Source organism: Larimichthys crocea, unplaced genomic scaffold (genome assembly GCF_000972845.2).
Source record: "Larimichthys crocea isolate SSNF unplaced genomic scaffold, L_crocea_2.0 scaffold27, whole genome shotgun sequence".
NCBI lineage: Eukaryota > Metazoa > Chordata > Actinopteri > Sciaenidae > Larimichthys > Larimichthys crocea.
The window spans coordinates 112,549-136,099 of record NW_020853563.1 but is presented as its reverse complement, the minus strand read 5'-3'; the positions used below and the strand labels follow the sequence as shown (position 1 = coordinate 136,099).

The following is a 23,551-nucleotide window of genomic DNA, read 5'->3' as shown; positions in this document are numbered from 1 at the left end:
ATATATATATATATATATATATATATATAAGACAAAAAAAATATATATAGATATAGATAGAGAATGAAACATTGTCCAACGTGGAATGAAGCCTGGACAGCATCCTCCTCTCTGTCACAGTCGTCAGAGTGTCCAGCTCCTCCCCCACGACATCGCCAGCTCTCCTGATCAGTTTGTTTAGTCTGTTGGTGTCTTCGATCTTCAGCCCAGTGCCCTGGCATGTGACAGCGAAGAAGATCACACTGGCCACAACAGACTTGTGAAACATCCTCAGCATTGTCCGGCAGATGTTAAAGGACCTCAGCCTCCTTAGGAAAAAGATTCAGCTTTGGCCCCTTTTGTAGACAGCCTCTGTGTTTCTTGTCCAGACCATTTTTTATTCAAGTACACTCCCAGGTACTTATACTCCTCAACAATATCCACAGGGACCCCCTGGATGGAAACAGTGGTCACTGGTGTTTTCGCCCTCCTCAGATCCACTATTAGTTTCTTCGTCTTTGTCACATTGAGCTGCAGATGGTTCAGCTCAGTCCAAGTGAAAAGTTACCCAGTCCTGTATTCACTATCATCACCCTTTTCTTTTTTGAGAACAGTTTTTATTTTCATTTTCATTATTCAACAATAACAAAAACAAACAAACACCACCAACTGTGCTGATCTTTTTCTGGTTACCAACATCTACCCCTGTGCTCCTTCATGTACAACTTTTACAGCTACCCTAACTACATTGATGAAGACATGATGTAAGATAAACCAAAACAAAAATAGACACAGAAAATGATTCGAGGGAAAGTCAATACGAGAAATAAACAAAAAGATTAAAGTAACAATCACAAAATAAAATACACACAAAAACAAGAAGAAGCACATCTATATATTTTTACACAATTAACTGAAAACTTGCATTCCACTATATACGCCCTTTTAGGAGCCTCTTAAATAAATTTAAGTATTTGCCCCACTTTGCTTCATATAGATCCAGTCTACCCAGTTGTTTATATGACATTTTTTCTAATGCTGCCACTCGTGCCAACTCCACAGCCCACTCTTGCAGAGAGGGTACCCCCTCCGTCTTCCATCCCCTGTCAAGTATTTGTCTACCAATCATAATACTGGTTTGGACAAAGCTTTTAATATGTTTATCCTGTCCTGTCAAGACTGTATGATCACTCAAAACAAATAATCTAGGGCTAAATGGAATTTGCATCTCAGTAATCTCACATAGGTTATCATAAATATTGGTCCAGAAGTGTTGGACTTTGTGACATAACCATAACACATGAATTAAAGTACCTTCCTCAGACTTGCATCGGCAACATTCTGATGTGGATAATAATCCTAATCTAAATAATCTGGAGGGAGTCAAAAAAAAAACGATGCAAATTTTAAATTGAATAAGGCGTACTCTTGCATCCCTTGAAACTGCTTTAATATTTTTACAAATTCCATTCCAATCCTCAGCACTAAATGTCAGATTCAGATCCCTTTCCCATGTCTTCTGCAGAGCTGCAATGGGCCCATTACCAAGAGTCCGAATCAACATAGAATAATAGACAGCTGCTTAATGTCCTTTTCCATACTTTAAAATTTTATCTAGGAGCTCTGCATTATGGGGAACCGACCCCCCCTAACATATGTCGGAGTTGCAGGTACCTAAAAAAGTGGGAAGTAGGGATGCTGAACCGCCGCACCAACCCCCCCAAAAGATTTCGAAGAGCCATCAGAATACAGATCCCCCAAAGTGACCACTCCCTTCTCCTGCCATATCTTCCAATAGGCCCTAAGCCTCCTTTATCGGCTGGTCTTTGTAGCTTGCTGTGGCTCAAACGGGAGTGTTTACTGTTCCAAATAGATATCTTAGATATTCTGTCAAACCTTTTAAAGTAATAGTGGGGAATTTCTAAGGGGAGGGACTGGATAAAATAATTAAGTTTGGGAACACAGTTCATTTTCAAAACATTAACTTACTTAAGGGATAAAATTTAAATATTTGAGCAACTCTAGTCCAAATTAATTTAAGATGAGCGATTATTGGATGTGCTTTTGCTTTTTTACTTAATTTAGTAGACAGGACTTGCATGGGTGACAGAGGGGCCACTACAGCTTGTTTCAGACAGTACCATGAAGGGGCTCTTTCAGGAGGGAGGGACCAGTGGGCCAGGTGCCTTAAATTAAAAGCATAATAGTAAAATACCATGTTTGGTAGCCCTAAGCCTCCTTTATCGGCTGGTCTTTGTAGCTTGCTGTGGCTCAAACGGGAGTGTTTACTGTTCCAAATAGATATCTTAGATATTCTGTCAAACCTTTTAAAGTAATAGTGGGGAATTTCTAAGGGGAGGGACTGGATAAAATAATTAATTTTGGGAACACAGTTCATTTTCAAAACATTAACTTTACCTGCCAAGGACAGATTAAGAGTTGCCCATCTTTCAACATCACAATACATTTTTTGTAATAATGGATCAAAATTGACTTTGACCACATCTTTCAGGTGTCTAGAGAAACGAATACCCAAATACATGATACCTTGCTGAGGCCACTGAAATGCCCCTGGGTGAAAGGCAGTGGAGGGGCAATAAGCTGTCAAGGGGAGTGCCCCAGACTTGGACCAGTTTACCTTACCCGGAGAATTTTGAAAATAAGTCTATAATTCCAAGAAGACATGGTACAGATCTGCTAGGGTCGGAAATCAGTAATAAGATGTCATCGGCGTATAGCATTAGTTTATGTACCATCCCACCCGCCGTGACCCCCCGGAAAATCAGTCGCCCCACGTATGGCTGCTGCCAGAGGCTCAATGGCTAAGCAGATAAGCAAAGGGGATAGGGGTGGTCCCTGCCTGGTTCCTCTCCCCAACATAAAATAATCTGAAACCAGCCCATTGGTCTGCACTGCTGCTTCTGGGTGCTTATATAATACATGAATCCATCTTATAAAGGTACTACCAAATCCAAATTCTTCTAAAATTTTTAATAAATACCTCCATTCGACCATATCAAATGCCTTTTCGGTGTCTAGAGAGATTGCAGCTGGGTGTCAGCCACCGACCACATGACATCAATAAGGCGTCTAATATTATTTGAGGAGCTCTGACCATGTATAAATCCCACTTGGTCAGTATGAGTCAATGACGTAATTACACTGTCTAATCGGTTTGCTAAAATTTTCGAAACGATCTTAACATCAGTTTGCATTAATGAAATAGGACGGTAATTTTTGCATTCATCCAAATCTTTCCCTTTCTTAGGAACTAGACTAATAAGGGCCTGTCTCAGAGTTGGCGGGAGTATCCCCCCCTCTAGCGCCTCCTTATACACCTCCAGTAAAGGTGGAGCTAACTCTGTCGCAAAGCTCTTAAAGAATTCCCCAGTAAAGCCGTCAGGTCCAGGTGCTTTACTTGACGGCAGAGCTATAATTACCCCTTTAATCTCCTCAATAGTAATATCAAGGTCTAGAAAATCCCTCTGTTCATCTGTCAGTTTTGGGAGTCCTGGTGGTTTTATAAATTTATGAATTTCTTCTTCAGTCGAGGTAGATGTTGAACTATAGATAAAATTCTTTAAAGGCCTGATTAATATCTACAGTTGCAGTAAGCAGGTCCCCAGCCGGCGACCTAACAGCAGGAATAGTGGAAGCCATATCCCTCTGTTTTATATACCTGGCAAGCAACTATCATCACCCTTTTCAATACAACCAACTATTGCTGAATTATCAGAGAACTTCTGACGGTGGCAGGATTCGGTGCAATAGTTTAAATCTGAGGTGAAAAGGATGAAGAGGAAGGGAGAGAGAACAGTCCCCTGTGGGGCCCCAGGGTTACTGACCACCCTATCAGACACACAGTTCTGTAGGTGTTTGTACTGTGGTCTGCCCATCAGGTAGTCAACAATCCAGGACACGATGGGGCCCTCCACCTGCATTGCAGTCATCTTCTCACCCAGTAGAGTCAGACGGATGGTGTTAAATACACTGGAGAAGTCAAAGAACATGATTCTCACAGTGCTCGCCGGCTTGTCCAGATGAGTGTAGACTCTATTCAGCAGTTAGATGATGCCGTCCTCAACTCCCAGTCGGGGCTGGTAGACGAACTGTAGTGGATTATTGAAGGGCCTGACCATAGGTTTTAGCTGCTCCAGGACAAGCCTCTCTAGGGTCTTCATAATGTGGGACGTCAAGGCCACTGGTCTGTAGTCCTGAGGGCCGCTGGGACACGGCGTCTTTGGCACAGGAACAAGGCAGGACGTCTTCCACAACACTGGGATCCTCTGGAGGTGAATGTTTAGGCTGAAGACTTGACACAGTACTCCAGACAGCTGAGGGGCACAGGCTTTAAGAACCCTTGGAAAAACAGACAGGGCCTGCAGCCTTGCCGGGGTGGAGTCTCGTCAGTTGTCTTCTCACCAGGTCAGGTGTAAAGGACACTGTAGAGGTGACAGTTAGGGGAGGGGTGAGGTCCTCAGGTTGTGGCAGACATGATGCAGAGCAGGGGGAATGGGTGGAGTAGGTGGTAGTTAATTGAGGTTGTGAGATGCAGACAAGGGGTCTGTAAGGAGGGGGAGTAGGGGGAGGTAGAGTGGTAGTAGTTGTTGGGTAGCCAGCAGCAGAGTCTTGAGGGGTAGGGGCCACAGTATCAAACCTATTGAAAAATAGGTTCAGTTCATTGGCTCGTTCTACACGTCCCTACCAGTCTTCTGGAACCCGGTGTTGGTTCTCATGCCACTCCACACATCCCTCATGTTGTTTCGCTGGAGTTAATTCTCCAGCTTTCTCCCATAATTATCTTTAGCCTTACTGATTTTAAATTTGAGTACCCCCTGCACTCTCCTCACCACATCACGGCTGCCATCTCTGAACGCTCTCTTTTTTCATTAAGGATGGCCTTAATGTCCTTGGTGATCCAAGGTTTATTATTAGCATAACAGGTGACAGTTTGAGCTGGAACATCAATTTTCAAATCAAATCAATTTTATTTGTATAGCCCAAAGTCACAAAGTACATTTGCCTCAGAGGGCTTTACAATCTGTACAGGGAGTGACACCCTCTGTCCTTAGACCCTCGGTTCGAGTGAGGAAAAACTTGCCCACAAAAACCCTTTTAACAGGGAAAAATGTGGAAGAAACCTCAGGAAGAGCCACAGAGGAGGGATCCCTCTCCCAGGACGGACAGACGTGCAATGGATGTCACGTGTACAGGACAAATCAACACAAACATATTGTACAATGACTGATAAAATGACAATGAATTATAATGAATGATAAAAATGATTACAGTAATAGATATGGTAGTAATAATGACAGTAATAATATATGTAGTGGGCGTCATGCAGGATCACAGCAGCAGCCACGATCCACGAGAACCTGCTGGACGACAGAGCACAGAAACTCCGGGGAAGTTTGGTTAGTAACATGCATTAATGAGACATGTCCACAGATGGAGAGATATGGAGAGATATGGAGAGATATAGAGATATAGATATATATATATAGAGAGAGTGAGATATAGAGAAATATAGAGAGATATATATAGAGAGAGATGGATATATATATATATATATAGAGAGAGAGAGAGAGAGAGAGAGAGAGAGAGAGAGAGAGAGAGAGAGAGAGAGAGTTTTCGGTAAGGGAGATGTGTGCATCTTCAACCAATACCGTGCCTGGCTAGGCATAACCCTCGGTGGGGTCCCCCGGCAGTGTAATCCTATGGCAGCATAACTAAGGGATGACCTGAGCCAGCCCTAACTATAGGCTTTATCAAAAAGGAAAGTCTTAAGTCTATTCTTAAAGGTGTTGACCGTGTCTGCCTCCCGAACCCAGAAAGGTAGTTTGTTCCACAGAAGAGGAGCCTGATAGCTGAAAGCTCTGGCTCCCAATCTACTTTTGGAAACTATAGGAACCACAAGGAACCCAGCGTCCTGAGAGCGCAGTGTTCTAGAGGGGTAATAAGGTATTATGAGCTCTTTTAGATAAGATGGTGCCTGACCATGAAGAGCTTTGTAAGTAAGGAGAAGAATTTTAAATTCTATTCTAGATTTAATAGGTAGCCAATGCAAGGAAGCCAAAATGGGAGAGATGTGATCTCTGATCTTGGTTCCTGTCAGAACACGTGCAGCAGCATTCTGAATTAACTGCAAAGTCCTAAGAGACTTATTAGAGCAGCCTGATAACAAAGAGTTACAATAGTCCAGCCTTGAAGTAACAAATGCGTGGACTAGTTTTTCTGCATCCGCCTGAGAGACAATGCGTCTGATTTTAGCGATGTTACGTAAGTGGAAGAATGCAGTCCTCGAAATTTGTTTTATGTGGACGTTAAAGGACAAATCCTGATCAAAAACAACTCCAAGATTCTTTACAGTGGAGCTGGAGGCCAGGGTGATCCCATCTAAAGTAACTAAGTCTCTAGAAAGAGAGTTTCTGAGGTGTTTGGGTCCAATTACAAGAACTTCAGTTTTGTCTGAATTTAACATCAAAAAATTGTAGGTCATCCAACTTTTTATATCCTTAAGGCATGCTTGGAGTTTAGTTAACTGATTGGTTGCATCAGGCTTGATCGATAAATATAATTGGGTGTCGTCAGCATAACAATGAAAATTGATAGAGTGATTCCTAATAATGTTCCCTAAAGGAAGCATATATAAACTGAATAGAAGTGGTCCAAGTACAGAACCTTGTGGGACTCCATGACAAACTTTGGTCTGCATGGAGGATTCATCATTGACGTGAACAAACTGAGATCGATCTAAAAAGTACGATTTAAACCAGCTTAGGGCGGTTCCTTTGATGCCAATTCGATGTTCCAGTCTCTGTAAAAGAATTTGATGGTCAATGGTGTCAAATGCAGCACTAAGATCTAACAGGACAAGTACAGAGATGAGTCCTTTGTGTGATGCCATTAGGAGGTCATATATAACCTTTAGCTTATATATACATAACCTAAGCTTTGCATTACCTTTAGTAATAAGAGAACATGTACGTTTTCTCTTCTTTTCTGTACTGCAGCAACGTTTGTTTAGGACACTGGAGAATGATGCTCTGTTTGCTCGCAAGCCTGGTGAAGATATCCCCATCGAGAAAATGAGAGAGTTAAACTTCCTCAGGTATGAACGTAACATAAATTTGATGTTTTATATCCTCTGTGAAGTCATGTACACAATACAATTAACATCCTCTGTACATGGAGAAAATAAAGCTTCAGATAAAAATCCACAGGGTGAAGCAGCTCATTCGCTACAACTTCTTGACACAAGAAGAGATGATGGCCAACCCCTGGAGGAGTGTGGTCCTCAATGATTGTCTGGGCATGTATGACTGGGCCCTTTCAGCCAAGTTCGCTCTCCACAAAGGAGTGAGTATAAATCCATTTTTATTCATGCAGTATGTACTGTAATGTGAGCTAAAATGATTATCCCCAGAAATTGAACATTTTGTTTGCTCATCCCAGTGAAATATGCAGAAAATATCTCCTGTTTCAGATGTTTGGAGGGACTGTTGCTAACACAGGATCAGCGAGACACAGCAAATATGTTAAAAACACTGAAGATTTGATGGTAAGATTCAATGCTGGACAATAACTTCAATGCTTTATTAATGGCTGTCTAACAAAACAATCTAGGATATGGAGGATCTGTATTGATGTTACACCAATCTCCCTCTATAGATTTATATAATAAATTATGTTTACAGTGAGCCATACAGGCTTCTTTGGATTCTCATACTCACCATATTTAGTTATTTTCTCCATGACTCCACCAACTTTCAGGGAGCCACAGTTGGTAATGTTTGTGATTACAAGTTTTGTGTCAATAATTAATCTCAAAAATGCTCTGCTCTCAAGAACATGGGCGTTCTTCATAATTGCATCCTTGGATAAATAACATTACAGCTCCACAGATTTACTTATACGGCTGTGGCTCGGAGGTAGAGTGGGTCGTCCACTAATCAGATTATCAGCGCTTTGATGCCCGGCTCCTCCAGTCTGCATGTGTCTTTGGGCAAGATACTGAACCCAAAATTACTCCAGTGTGAATGCGAATGAATTTAGTTCCTAAAACTGATGAGCAGTTGGCACCTTGCATGGCAGCTAATGCCATCAGTGTATGAATGTGTGTGAATGGGTGAATAGTGAATAGTATCAAAGCGCTTTGAGTGGTCAGAAGACTAGAAAGGCGCTATATAAGTACAGTACATTTACCATTTATACCTAATCCACACAGAACTTTGACTGTATCTGTTTGTAGGTGTTTGGATGCTTTGCACTGACTGAGCTGAGCCATGGCAGCAACACCAGAGCCCTGAGGACCACAGCAACACATGACCCCTTGACCCAGGTCAGCACACACACCAAACATTGCATTACATTTACATTTAGATTAAATTTACCTTTGTACACCTGTACGGTACCAGGTAATGGTCAAGGAGAAGCTGAAAAAGTCAGTCATTTTCTGCTTTGTAGGAGTTTGTGATCAACTCTCCAGACTTTGAGGCTGCAAAATTCTGGGTGGGGAACCTGGGCAAGACTGCGACCCATGCTGTGGTGTACGCTCAGCTCTACACATCTGACCATGTGTGTCATGGCTTGCACTCCTTCATTGTGCCGGTAAGACCTGACCTGATCTCCAATCCCTGACTAACTTACAGCTGGTTACATTACCATGCACTGTTATTCCATGTTATAACACACAGCTCTATTTCAGAAGATATGTTTATATTATATTTATGTCATTGTAATATAGTGTCGTAACATATTCGGTCTTTAGAGCCAGGAAAGGAGAAAATCATTTTAATATGTAAATTTGTGCTTGTGAAATATTACAGCAGAATGTTATCTGAAGTATAAGTTCAGATAAAATAACAAATGTAAGCAACAAGTGTTAGCAATAGGTATCAGTTGGTATGTAAACACTGACAGCAGTCCAGGGTAACTGCACCTTATTTTCTCATGTTTCTGTCAATGTGACTAATGAGAAAACTATTCTTGAATTTGGTCAAACATTAAGCGAGTGAACTGCAGCGTAGCCCTTACAAACTGTTCATATTCAATTCCTTCACAGAATGGTCCAAGAAAATCCTCATAAAAAGTGTCTATACCAAATTTTAAACTACAGATCTATTTAGAATAGGGATGCACCGAAAATTCAGCCACCGAAAATTTTCGGCCGAAAATGGCCCAAAAGTGCATTTTGGCTTTCGGTGAAGTGGCCGAATAGTAAGGCCAAATAGTGGCGTGACGCAATTGATGCGAAATTCTACTGGAATATTTGAAGGATATTCAATAAACATTTACTTTCTTTGAAAAAACATGTCTACAAATTTATTCTAGGCTATTTATGCAATAGTAAAAAAATAGTGAAAAATTTAACAACCGCATTTCATTTTCGGTTTCGGTATTCAGCCAACCATTTAATTTTTATTCGGTTTCGGTTTCGGACGAAATTTTTTATTTCGGTGCAACCCTAATTTAGAATATATAACTAGCCTATCTGACATTAATAACTTCATTATTAATCCTTTATTTATAGAGAGAAAAAAATACCTATATCACACTGTATAATGCCCTGTTTTAAGACATGAAAACATAACAGCCATAATGATTTACACAGATTCTCTGAACTTCTGTCACTATTGCTTGGTAACAGAATACATGATTACAACTTAAATGGTCGGGGTGTGTTGGTATTGATGTAAAAGTGTGGTATGAATGTGTATGTTAAGAAAAGTATTTGTGTGTGTGTGTGGGTGGGTGTTTGGTTAGGTGGGTGGGTGGGTGTGTATGTGTACACACTGATTCAAATTGTTTACCATAAATGGCCTATGCTCTTTAACTATGTCACTGTATCGAGGTTCCCCCCCGACCCTTCAAAGAGCAGCAGGTGTCTGTCCCTGCGGGAACCTGGTCACCTGTGGTGGAAACACAGACTGTGTCAAGGCCCCCCACTCTGTCACCACTGTCCCATACAAAATACACACAGACATAGAATATACAGTTTGACTGTTTCAACCATTGTGCTGCAGGTGAGAGATCCCAAGACCCTTCTGGCTCTGCCCGGTGTGCAGGTTGGAGACATGGGCAAGAAGCTGGGCCAGAATGGACTGGACAACGGGTAGGTGACAGCAGAGGAAGACATTGCCGTTTATATGTTATAGCAGTAGTAGGTAAACTGGTCCCTGTCTGATATTGTGACTTCACTTCAAAAAATACATAAAACACTAGTTTCTTTTTTAATTCCATGCATTAAGGGCCTTTTTACTCCTGAAACCAAGGTCTGTGTTTTTTTCTTCATAATACAGTTGTCTTCAAAATAATAGCAGTATGTTTAAAAAAGTGAGTAAAACCCAAAGTCCCTATAATAGCTTTTATTTCCATATACACAAATGCATTGGGAACATTGCACATTCTATTCCAAATATACCAAAACAGAAGAAAAAAATATCAAATTTGTTATTACTTTACAGAAAGTAAAGAAAAGGGAATATTATTATTACAGCAGTGTCTGCATTTTTCTTTACAAACTCAAACATTTACTGTATAAACTAAATAAAAAATGTTTGAACCCCTGAAGATCAAAGAAGGTCTAAAGTTACCGTCAGTACCGTAACAATTAGAAGACGCCTATGTTAAGCCAAACTATCGGCAAAGTCACATGGTTGTAAAAACGACGTGCTGAAGAGGTTACGATTTTCCAAAGAACACACTGACTGGCCTAAAGAGACACATGGCACAACACTTTGTGGACTAATGAAAGCAAGATTGTTCTTTTTGGGTCTAGAGGCCGCACACAGTTTGTCAGATGACCCCCAAACACTGAATTCATACCACAGTACACTATGAAGACATTAAAGCATAGTGGTGCAAGCATCATGATATGGGGATGTTTCTCACACTATGGAGTCAGGCCGGTTTATCGTATACAGTGGTCCCTCATTTATCGCGGGGGATACGTTCTAAAAATAAGCCGCAATAGACGAAACCCGAAGTAATCAGCTTTATTTTTTACAATTATTAGACATGTTTTAAGGCCGTAAAACCCCTAACCACACACTTTTATACACTTTTCTCAGGCATTAAGATTTTCTCACATTTCTCTCTTATTTAAACACTCTCAAAGTTCAGACTTTCGCAGAATTAACAAAAAATAGTACAATACTGTATTCGTAAATGAAACCGTATTTCACAGTTCTTCTGATGGTGCCTCTTTGTCCTGGTGCCGCTCCACTGTAACAGCTTTTTCCTGCAGGTGTTTTTTTCCGAGTGCAGAACATACAACGCATTTTGTACAGTACTCCCTTAGCTAATCAGGACGCCGAACACATTGCGCGCTTAGCACGCTGTAAAAAAAAGCATGCAAAATTACTAGGGCTGTCAATCGATAAAAAAAAATTAACTAATTAATCGCAAAAATTTCTGTAATTAATCGCGATTAATCAATCAATAAATGTATCAATAAATTAAATGCATTTTTCTGAGACTGAATCTTATAATGAATATTTATTTATGTAAAATGATCAAATTAATGTAGAATAAACACAGAGAAAGTATATTTAAATTCATTCATTTTATTGGCTTAAGGTGCACATATGCACAGTGCAAATAGAAAAAAGCCAGAATGAGGAAATATACTGAGGAGTGCCACACTCCTGTAGTGTAGACTGGGTGTTTTGCTTTGAGGTGATATGTTAAAGTCGTGTTACTTCTGTGGAATTTAAATTCGGCTTTGCAAACTGTGCAAATTGCCTTGTTTTTGTCCAACGAACCGTCGGGCAACTTTTTAAAATGAAATGTTCCCCCTAAAAGTCCATCCTTATCCATCTTTCCGCCATAGACTCTCCTTTAGTTAGGATAGATCATAGACATACACATAAACGCTGCACTGAGCAGGTTGGTCTGTTGCTGCGATACGTTACCGTGTCCGCCATATTGGATGTGGCAGATCTGCCCGTAAACTAATACAAGCAGGGCCGGTTTTAGCTGTGGGCAATGTGGGCGACCGTGCAGGGCGCAGTCTCCGTGAGGGCTTTAAGTTAATGCCTCTTATACACCCATTCACACACACACTAATATATCTGGGAAACAAAGCTCTACTTTGCCACATCCAAAATGGCGGCCGCCACCGGAAGTAAACAAAACCGCGTTAATTGCGTAAATTTTTTTTTACGCGTTAATTCTTTAAAATTAATCGTCAAAATTAACGCGTTAATTTTGACAGCACTAAAATTACACAAAAAATAATCTGCGAAACAGCGAGGCCGCGAAAGGTGAGCCGTGTTATAGTGAGGGACAACTGTACCAGGGATCATGGATCAGTCCGAATACATCAAAATAATTGAAGAGGTGTTGACTATTTCTACAACTTCTTACAGAATTAAGGAATGCAACATATAAAGATCATCACTGATTTGATTCAATTTCCTGCAAGTTATTTATTATTATTGCTAACTATGTTCTAATTTAAAGTGCAGTGTTTTAAACCACCCACTGGTCATGGAGCATTAGCAACAGCAACATACTGTATGTTCTTCAGTTCAGTGTTCAGTGAAGCTACTAGATGGAACTACATTCATATCTTATCACAGTCAGACTCTTAGAAACATTTGAAATTAATACTAAACATACAGAAGAACTGAAGCAATCTAATCTCCAATATAATAATGTCACAGTACATCATGATAAAATGTGTAATTTATAAAATCTTTTTTCTGACCTTAGTTTGTTCTTTTCATTGTCTTTTTTCCTTTCAGTTTTGCTTTGTTTCATAATGTGAGGATCCCTCAGGAGAATCTACTAAATAAGACTGGAGATGTTACTCCTGATGGCCACTATGTTACCCCATTCAAGGTTAGTACATCAGGCCATTGCTTAACAAAGCACTTCAGACACATTTCAAGTATCAATCAAAGGCCAATGAAAGCTACACTACTCCTACTACGCTCGTAGTGATGAACCTACAGCAAATGAACATCAACTCTGCCTTTCCCTTGAACCAAATCAAGTTCTTTATTATGAAACTTATTCTTAGTATGAGAACTGTGATTATCCAGGGACAGCATTCTCAGAAGCCATTGACTATTATCTGACTGTGATTTAGTTTCAGTGCAGCCAGAAAACAGATAAAGGATGTCCGAGCCAAAACTTGCTTTTCAGGTTGCTAAGTAACTTGATATGTGAGAATGATGAGAAAGACAACATTTCTGCTAATCTCTGTTACAGGGTGTCCGTGAGGTATTAAAAGGTAGTAAATCAACATAGTGAAAAATAAAGCCCTTAAAAGGTATTAAAAAGTATTAAATGTCTGATTGCAAGGTATTATTTCTTTAAAGAATAGCATGTGATTTGTTGTAAGTTTGTTTGTTAAAAGTTCGCCAGAATTTATTACATAGAATGTCGTAGCGACTTGTCCATCGCCATTTCCGTCAATTACAGTTTACAGAGGCCATTTATGAGGGGGTGATGTTTTTATTGGCAGATTGTCACACAGCCAGTGGTATTGTTTAAAGCGTGCTTGTGACCCACACAACGCCGGGATCTAAACACGGAGCATCGGCGCTAAGGTTTAGCTGCTTAGCTAGCATGGACTCATCGTACTGCGACGTCATCATTTATCGATTAGTTTTTGATTGCGTCACAGAGTTGTATGAGGGGCCGTCAGGGACATTATTCAGAAATACCTCTCACACACACTACTGAAATATTACGCTCTTACACACACTAGTGAAACGCTCTTACACACACTAGTGAAACGCTCTCACACACACTACTGAAATATTACGCCTCTTACACACACAATACTGAAACGCTCTTACACACACTAGTGGAAACGCTCTTACACACACTAGTGAAACGCTCTCCACACCACTATCTGAACTATTACGCTCTTACACACACTAGTGAAACGCTCTTACACACACTAGTGAAACGCTCTTACACACACTAGTGAAACGCTCTCACACACACTACTGAAATATTACGCTCTTACACACATACTGAAACGGATCTTACACACAATAGTGAAACGCTCTCACACACACTACTGAATATTACGCTCTTACACACACTAGTGAAACGCTCTTCACACTCACTCTATTGAGATAGTATAACCGGAAGGCATTCTAGTGTAACCGGAAGGCAATCACTGGAACGGAAGCATTTCATGTAACCGGAAGGCGGGTCGTAAGAGGGAGCGCGGCATCGTTGGGTTGCAGATGTCGCGCCAGGAGGAGCTTTTCAGTGGACTTACAGAAGCTGCGCGCTACTCAACAACATTTTGTCATTAGCGGAGACAATTCGAACATTATCTAATGCAACAGCGAGCAGGCAAAGTGCCACGCCCCTTGAGTGCCGCACACCGTGGAGAGCCGGCTTACGGGTTTTCCGTCTCGCGCGCCGCAATGGCGCAACACCCAGCTGTGGCCTGGTCAGGAGCTCGTGCCGCGTTAACAAGCTCAGCAGAGCTTTGGGACATGGACAACCAGGACAACCGGGCCAACAGCTGGGTGTTGCGCCGCGCCATTGCGTTGCCTGTTGCCTGCTCGCTGTTGCATTAGATAATGTTCGAATTGTCTCCGCTGATGACAAAATGTTGTTGAGTAGCGCGGCAGCTTCTGTAAGTCCACCGGAAGCTCCTCCTGGCGCGACTACTGCAAACCAAGATGCTGCGCTCCCTCTTACGACCCGCTTCGGTTAAGTGTGAAATGCCTTCCGGTTACACTGAAATGCCTTCCGGTTACACTGAAATCTAATAGAGTGTGTGAGAGCGTTTCACTAGTGTGTGTAAGAGCGTAATATTTCAGTAGTGTGTGTGAGAGTGTTTCACTAGAGTGTGTGAGAGCATTTCAGTAGTGTGTGTGAGAGCGTTTCACTAGTGTGTGTAAGAGCGTAATATTTCAGTAGAGTGTGTGAGAGCGTTTCACTAGTGTGTGTAAGAGCGTTTCACTAGTGTGTGTAAGAGCGTAATATTTCAGTAGTGTGTGAGAGTGTCTCAGTAGAGTGTGTGAGAGCGTTTCACTAGTGTGTGTAAGAGCGTTTCACTAGTGTGTGTAAGAGCGTTTCACTAGTGTGTGTAAGAGCGTAATATATCAGTAGTGTGTGTGAGAGCGTTTCACTAGTGTGTGTAAGAGCGTAATATTTCAGTAGTGTGTGTGAGAGCGTTTTACTAGTGTGTGTAAGAGTGTTTCACTAGTGTGTGTAAGAGCGTAATATTTCAGTAGTGTGTGTGAGAGGTATTTCTGAATAATGTCCCTGACGGCCCCTCATAGAGTTGTGTTGTCATTTTCAGACTCAGTTTATAAAGTTTAGTCAACTTGTGAGAACTCGTCTGACACAGAGAGTGTGCTGTTCTGTGCTACATGTGTGAAACAACGACTCTACATTATCGGGTTAAAATGGCATTCAGCGTCGCTCCCTCACCGTGAGTTATGATGGTTACGGGAACGCCCTGAAGTTTGTGGTTAGTATGATGGTACAAAATCACTGAATACTTAAAAGTTATGTACATGGTTGATTGCTGGAGTAAGACTTTGCACAAAAAAGTTTGATTTCATAGACTGAAAATGACAAAAAAGACAAAAAAGAAAAGTGTCAGTAGAACAGCTGTTCATAAGCATTCTCCTGTAAAACACTGTTGGTCAAGTATACTTGATGTCTTCATTAAAGAACATGGTTATATGTTGAGTGGTGCTGAAATCTTGGCATTGTGTCATTTCTTCAGCAGATGTCAAGTAGTAGTAGTAGTAGTTGGATCTATCTACAGTGTTCAGTTGACTGACAACTTGATGGGAGAACAGCCATTAATATCACATTTTTGTGCTGCTAGTATGTCCAGTACACCGCTCCAACCGAGTCCCACCACCAGTCAGACTTCCACTGCAGCCATCGCATCTTCTTTGAAAGTCGCTTTGGATAAAAGCGTCAGCTAAATGTAACTCAGGGATTGACAGTAACAGTGTGTGTGCCCTCTCATTTATCGATCCTGTTTTTGCTACAGCACTAGAGGCAAGTTGTGTTGCGGTTTTAAAAAATATATGAGTATGTATTTTAGCCAATGTGTTCCACTTCTTTGCTTACCACGCAGACTGTTTATCTGCATGTCCACTCAAACATGACGTACTCAGACGAAATGGAAACCAGAATGCTTCTAATGCATTATAGTGAAATGTATAGCAGTTGGCAGAGATGAAATAAACAGTATTTTGATCGGCTTTATCTCTGAATAATGGACAACCATCTCTACCACCTAAGCCACAGAGATGGAGACCTGTACCCTTTAGTAATGTAAAATACCTGTGTATTCCATACAGTGTTTATTTTAGTAACAAAGGGACGCGTTTACATTTACAACCCCAATTCCAAAAAAGTTGTGATGCTGTGTAAAATATAAAAACAGAATGTAATGATTGTAAGTTTCAAAAACCCATATATTTGTTCCCAATAGTACATAAACAACATATTACATGTTGAAACTGTGACATTTTAACATTTCATGGAAAATATTAGCTCATTTTGAAATTGATGGCAGCAACACATCTCAAAAAACAAAACAACAACTGGAGGAGCATTTGACAGTTAATTAACATGACTGGGTATAAAAGGAGCATTTCAGTTCACCAATCTGCGACCAACTACGTTCTCATTGTAAAATTGCAAAGACACCACCATCTACAGTGAAAAATATCATCAAAGTATTCAGACAATCAGAAGGAGTCTGTGTGCAAAGGACAAGGTTAGAGGTCAAAACTGGATGCTTATGCATGCATTAAAAACAGGCCTGATTCTCGACTGGAAATCACTGCATGGAACTCAGAAACTCAGAAATCACTGTCTATAAACACAGTTTGTCATGCAATCCACAAATGCAAGTTAGAGTTGCTCATGCAAAGAAGAAGTCATGCAGGAACATGATCCAGAAACAACTCTAGGCCAAAGCTCATTTAAAGGAAGGAAAAATGGAAAACTGTTCTAAGGTCAGATGAACCAATATTTAAAATTCCCTTTGGAATTTATTTTCCATGAAATGGTAAAATGTCTCAGTTTTAACTCGTCACATGTTGTTCTGCTGGGAATAAAATATGTCTTTGTGAGATTTTCGAATCATTGCATTCTGTTTTTATTCACATTTTACACAGCGTCCCAACTTTTTTGGAATTAGGGTTGTATAAATCTTGAAAAAACTAAAATGCATGCAGGCACAGATCTGAATAAATCAAATCAAATCAAATCAAATTTTATTTGTATAGCCCAAAGTCACAAAGTACATTTGCCTCGGAGGGCTTTACAATCTGTACAGGGAGTGACACCCTCTGTCCTTTGAACAGGCGTCTCCAACTTATTACTACAAATACAGATATTGCTACTTATTCACTTATCATTGTTATATATGTCCATGTAACTGTATCATACCTCACAAAACTATTTACATGCACAAAGACATCTGAAAATATAATTTTATTATGGATCACTTACAATTTCTACAAACCAAGAATCAAAAACTTTACCCAACACAACATTTTAAATCATCAATATATCACTGTATTCTAAATGGCGAAATCCATATAAAGAACAAAAATTGCATTCACAATAAAAGTCATTCAGTTCAGTTCAGTTGTGTATGTGTGTGCATCTAAGTGTGAATGTCTTCAGAGGTTCAGTCTTTGTTAGCTAGTGAGATGACTGACACTGCAAAGAGTCAAGAGAGGTGTATGCTGGAGTTTATCCACTTAAGTTCACTCTTATGGAGTCATTTAAATGTTCATCTGTCAGTCTTGTTCTGAGCTTTGATTTCAGGACATTTATGTAAAAAAAAAGCTGACTCATAGAGGTATGTAGACCCAAACAAAGCAGAAATTTTCATAGCTGCTTGGTGAAGATTTTCATAGTTATCTGGCTCTTCCAAGCTCCAGAAATGCTGAGAATGCTGCTGAGACTTCAACTGCCCATTATTTTGAAGGTTTATAACCTCCATTTCCATTTCCACAGGATCAACACAGAAAAGTTCAGCCATCTGTCCTGAAATCTCACTAATGTCTACATCCATGAAAGGGTTGGCCATAAATGCCACACAGGGCTCAAGTTTCTCAAAGTCACTGAATCTGTCAGCAAACTCCTGTCCAAGCCTTGAATACTTGGACACATTTAAAATACTGACTGCACCTGTGTGACTGTCCAGCATCTTTGAGACAGACGGGAAGTGCTGAAATCTTTTGTTTTTCACTTGCTGAATGTACAATGACAGTTTTGCACCGAATGCCTTGACAGCACTGATCATGTCACATATATTTTTACCTTTTAACTGTAGGTTTAGGTGGTTAATTTTCTCAGTTACATCGGTCAGGAAAGCAAGATCAAGTAGCCACTCTGCATCAGATAATAAGGTGGTGTCTTCCTTCCTCGTTTCCATGAATGCCTTGATTTAGCCCAGCAAGGAAAGAAAGTGCTGAAGTATCTTCTCCCAACTTAGCCATATGACCTTGGTGTGGAGGAGGAGATCCCCATATGCCGCAGAGCATTCCTCCAGGAACAGCTTGAAGCTCCGGTGTTGCTTTGCCTTTGTTCGAATGGAATTGGTGATCCTGATAACAGGCGTCATGACATGGTCAAATCTCTTCTGCGCATTTAGCCTGTTGGTGAATGATGCAATGATAGTTCAAAAACTTTGGAAAGTCCTAAATAAATCTGGAGTGACGACCTGTCATACACCTTTTACCGACCGACACACTGGCACTGCAGATTAGACACACACACACCCACTTGACGTTTGTAAAACTAAATTCTGTCTCCCACTCTTGGTGAAAATGGTACGTTTTAACCTGCTTGTTATTTTGGACACTGGTCACAATCGGAAACTCTCGCTCATCTCACGTCACCACTGACTCATCAAGTTTGACAGCTGCGCAACTTTTTGATTGACAGCTAAACACATTTTGTGTTGGAAGGGGACGGGACAACTGTGAATTTTGATTGGACATAAATTTAAGTAGATTTGCCGAGGGACCAATTAAGTTTTCAAATTTATGTATGATTCGCTGGCCCTTTTGGCAAGCTACTTGGAAAGGGGCGGCGAGCTACTGGTAGCTCGTGAGCGATGTGTTGGAGACCCCTGCCTTAGACCCTCGGTTCGCAAATGCAGTAGGTAACCAATAACTGTTGCAATGCTGTTTTCACATTATGTCTGCTTTTTACTGCTGCTGAACTATTTTAATGGTATCTCAGGGACCAAATCCACATGGACGTGTTGAGAAGATGGTCCGTAATAACAACCAGGCCTGGAGAATTCCACTGTGTGAAGGCCCTAGGCCTTAAGAAATGATGAATAAGTTCACAGAGATAATACCTACCCTCACACTAAATGGTGTGCAATATTTACCTTTTATATATTTATTTGAATAGCCTGGGTAACTTAAAGTCTATATAGCACTAACAACATTAACAAGAACTTGAGAAAGTTTTTTATGACAGCAGAGAGCAAACTTGAACACCTATCTGTGTCAAAGCAGCTCCGCAGTCATCAACAAAACAAATGCAGTGAACTGCAGTAGGTGAAGAGGAACAACCCCTGATCAGTTCATCAGAGTTTATAAGAATGCAATGCAGTGAGGACACAGAACAGGTTTCATAGAGGAGACATGCATCTGTCTGTTAACAGACAGTCACACACTGGACAGTCAGTGTGTAAAAACTATAGAACTGTAGAATAACATTAGACTTTATGATGAAGTTTTTATTATATCATTATACAGTATCATCAACACGTCTGTCGTTGTATGGTGTGTCCCTTTTTGTTGCCCCTACAAGGAATTGTGAGATTATTATTTCCATGGTCCAGTGTATCCTATGCTAAAGGAAATAAGAAAGGCAAAAAAGCATTGGAGCACTTTTCCTTAACATTTAGAGATTTAAACAGCTCCTATAATAAATACTATGTAAATATTTCTGCATGATTTCACTCAGTTAGGAAACTTCCTAGGCAAAAAAGACTGTTGGAGAGCACTCTGTGTGTCTCTGTGTGTCATCAGCAGGTTGGAATAAGTCCCCTTGTGAACAGCATGAGACGTGTAATCACGCTGTGATCGATGATCAAGGTCACATGACAAGTTACAGACATACACATTAAAATTTTATGCTTATATTTTATACCCACCACTGTTGTAATTTTTGGTTTCAATAAATTGTTTGCATGCTTCTAATTAAATGTCCCTCTTTTAATGATATAATATTACTGTAGCATGAACTTTTTACATTTTCCATAAATTGCACCTGAAAGTCAAATATCCCAAACTTTTTGTGAGTACTGTAATTTCATAGCACCAACACCCACTACTGACTGATAACATAACACAGTATGTTTTGCTTAAATTGAGTTGCTGTGTGGTCCTCCCATTTGGTTATTCTACCCTATGAGAGGTGTAAATAGCAAGATAATTGTCAGTTATCTTTGGTTTTAATTCAGGTTTTCTAATATTATGAAGCTGGCTCACTTTTACCAGGGTTGGGTCACTGCTGACAGACTCTTTTATTCCATCACTGTAGCTCAGAAAAAAACATTTATCAATTTATCATTAACATTTTTCAGCCAATGTTGGGCTCAACTTACCTAAATAGAGCCAGTTTTGTGATACAAGCCTAAGGTCTTGAATAAAACATCCCACTAAGTTCATTCTTGGCACGCCTGGATATGGACAGTTTGTTGTTCTGCAGTGGGAAACAGGGAGATTCCTTGTTGAAACTCAGTTTTTTTTCTCTCAACTTCCCTATTTATAATCTTTAAATTATTGTGTTGTTTTCCCATATATCTCTGTGTCTTTCTTGTCCTACAGGACCCAAACAAACGTTTTGGGGCGTCTCTGGGTTCCCTGTCTGGTGGCAGGGTGTCCATCACCAGGATGGGTCTGGTCAACCTGAAGCTGGCTCTGATTGTGGCCATCCGCTTCTCAGCAACTAGGAGACAGTTTGGACCCAAAGAAGCAGAGGAAATTCCTGTTTTGGAGTACCAGTTACAGGTCAGAATGGGGAGAAAAAAACACTTTAAAATTATTTTTTTGTATTCATGTAGATATCTCACATTTGAGTCTGGCCATAAATGTTTACACATATTCAGTATGTTGTTTCAGCAATGGCGCCTGATCCCGTACCTGGCAGCAGCATATGCTCTTGAACACTTCACCAAATCCATCTTCATGAACTTTGTTGAGTTCCAGATTGGACAGATCATGAAGGACAAGAGTGACAGACAAGTCAGTATAAATGAGTTGCATGTGTCTTTATCCAGAGGTATCATCATGTATAAACTAGTCTTATATGTCTGTTGTATATGTTTTCCAGGAAGAGATGGGCAGAGAGATTCATGCCATAGGCTGCTCTAGCAAACCATTGGGCTCATGGACCGCTCAGAGGGGTATCCAGGAGTGTAGGGAGGCCTGCGGTGGACATGGATATTTGGCCAGTCAGTTTCAAACATACAGATAAACACAAATTAAACGCACACTCAGAGACCTAACTTAGTTTTTCTTTCTCTTTAAGTGAACCGGCTAGGAGATCTGCGTAATGACAATGATCCAAACTGCACATATGAAGGAGACAACAACGTCTTGCTGCAACAGACCAGCAACTACCTACTCAGCTTGCTTGATGCTAAACATCGTGGTGAGTCCCCTTTCACAAGGTTTTATTGGTGTCGGTCAAAGGTTGTGGTGAAAGTTGAGTTCTGCACAGGAGTTATGCTAAATTCTGATCATACGACTTTTTTTAAGATTTAACATCATTATCATTGCGGTAATATTACTTAATCTACATAGCCAACAATATTCTATTATGATCTGCATAATTTCAGATATAGATAGATTATGTCCTAGCATGGTTAGATACTTACATGACTATAGGTGAAAAACAAATAAGTCAAATGGCTTCAACAGTGAGTACTTCAGAGATAAACGTAGATGCTGCTTGCATCAGTTATTTATTCACTGAAGGCTTATGGTGAATGGTTTATTACCTGATTGAAGTTCACCTGTGATAGACAGATGCCTGTATTTTTGATGTGCAGTATGCATTATGTGCAAATCAGTTTGCACACAGCATGCCCTATGACCACAGAGGTGATGCTAGGCAGATTGGTACAGTACAGCAGCATGTTATGTGAAATAATATTTGGTGTTGTGGGAAAAGTATAATGAAGCTCTTGATCTTTCTTGTTTTAGTTCTTGTTGTTATATTAAAGAAATGATTGTTATGTTCTTCACCATGAACATGTGCATGTAGGATTCAGAAAGTCTAGTGATGTAGCAGGATTAAGGGTAAGTGGAGCGGCTCTGATTGAGTTTCATCTGCTGTGTTGTACGGTTTCAGATGGTGTGCGGATTGAATCTCCTTTTCACACTGTGGATTTCCTGGATGATTTCCACAAGATCCTGGAAAGCAAGTTTACAGCAAATACATCAGAGCAGTGTATGGACTCAGCAGGTATTTGATATTGTCAGAACTGGATTTTTCATATGCTGTTTCCAAACTTTCCAGAGGTGTAAATCCCATGTTACAGTTGTATTTTGAAATTCATTCAATTCTTGCATTCAGTTTAGTTTTTTAGTCAGTTACAGACACAATTTTGTAAGAAAAACAAACATTAAAAAAATAATAATTGATTGATAAGATTGTGATAAATATGGTACCTCAGCTGTTAGAGAAAGAGAGAGAGCGTGACCACTGCTAATCATCTAATAATAGTAAATCCACTGGACTACATTATCAACCTCTGTTAACATTTCTTAACCTATAATATGGAAATGTGTAATCTTGTAGTTTTTCCATGAAATGTAACCTTGTCTGTGATACATAATCAGTGCCACTGACAGCCTATAAGTGGCTGGTGTGTTTCTTGCTGGACGAGAGCCAGAAGAGATTGGAACAGCAGAGGGCCTCGGGAAACAATGAGTTTGAAGCTCGTAACAACAGCCAGGTAAGATACACACATACTTAAACACACACAAACAAACACACAACCCTGCACTGCATTAGTGGCCTTTTGTTACCCTTTATGGATACTCTCAGCTGTACCCATGGCTCAAACTGCATGACATTCATTTTATGATGTTTGAACCAAAGCTGTATTTGTGAATTAGTGAGTCAGAATTTCTCTCCAGAGATGTTTCTTTTCATGTTGTACTTACTCTAGGCCAGCTGATTCGGGGGTGCTGTCTTTACAGAGTAGCTCCCATCAATGTAACACATGCAGGCTGGAGTTTACAGTGTCAGTTGTAAGATTTGACATACAGAGTGGCAGAGTGTGTTTTGGTTCTGGGAAACTGCATTCAGTAATTAAACTGAATAAAACTTGTTTTTGTGAGTGACTAATATGATGTACACACATGTAATAATGTTTATTCTAGCTATTTAACATTCTCTAGAAATGAATCAATCAGTGTGATGGTTGTTTTTACAAAAACCTCTGATTAGTTAAGTCTTAGAAGGAAGAGCTCCATGGACAGTGTGATACATTTGTAGGACTATGAATGTAAATTATTGTTGCTGAAATTTCTGGGAAGCAATTCACCGACACAAAATAAGGATCTTGAGT

General features: G+C 40.2%; 1 protein-coding gene across 1 annotated transcript in view; it reads left to right on the top strand.

Moving 5' to 3' along the window:
* acox3 (acyl-CoA oxidase 3, pristanoyl) overlaps positions 1 to 23,551 on the top strand; it is a 54,356-nt gene that overhangs the window by 14,887 nt on the left and 15,918 nt on the right. The window contains exons 3-15 of the mRNA XM_027275982.1: positions 6,996 to 7,093; positions 7,206 to 7,341; positions 7,469 to 7,543; positions 8,234 to 8,323; positions 8,449 to 8,592; positions 10,008 to 10,096; positions 12,732 to 12,828; positions 20,799 to 20,981; positions 21,093 to 21,215; positions 21,304 to 21,424; positions 21,502 to 21,624; positions 22,327 to 22,440; positions 22,818 to 22,933. Of these exons, the coding sequence (XP_027131783.1) occupies positions 6,996 to 7,093; positions 7,206 to 7,341; positions 7,469 to 7,543; positions 8,234 to 8,323; positions 8,449 to 8,592; positions 10,008 to 10,096; positions 12,732 to 12,828; positions 20,799 to 20,981; positions 21,093 to 21,215; positions 21,304 to 21,424; positions 21,502 to 21,624; positions 22,327 to 22,440; positions 22,818 to 22,933 (1,509 nt within the window). The remainder of the gene's footprint in view (positions 1 to 6,995; positions 7,094 to 7,205; positions 7,342 to 7,468; positions 7,544 to 8,233; positions 8,324 to 8,448; positions 8,593 to 10,007; positions 10,097 to 12,731; positions 12,829 to 20,798; positions 20,982 to 21,092; positions 21,216 to 21,303; positions 21,425 to 21,501; positions 21,625 to 22,326; positions 22,441 to 22,817; positions 22,934 to 23,551) is intronic.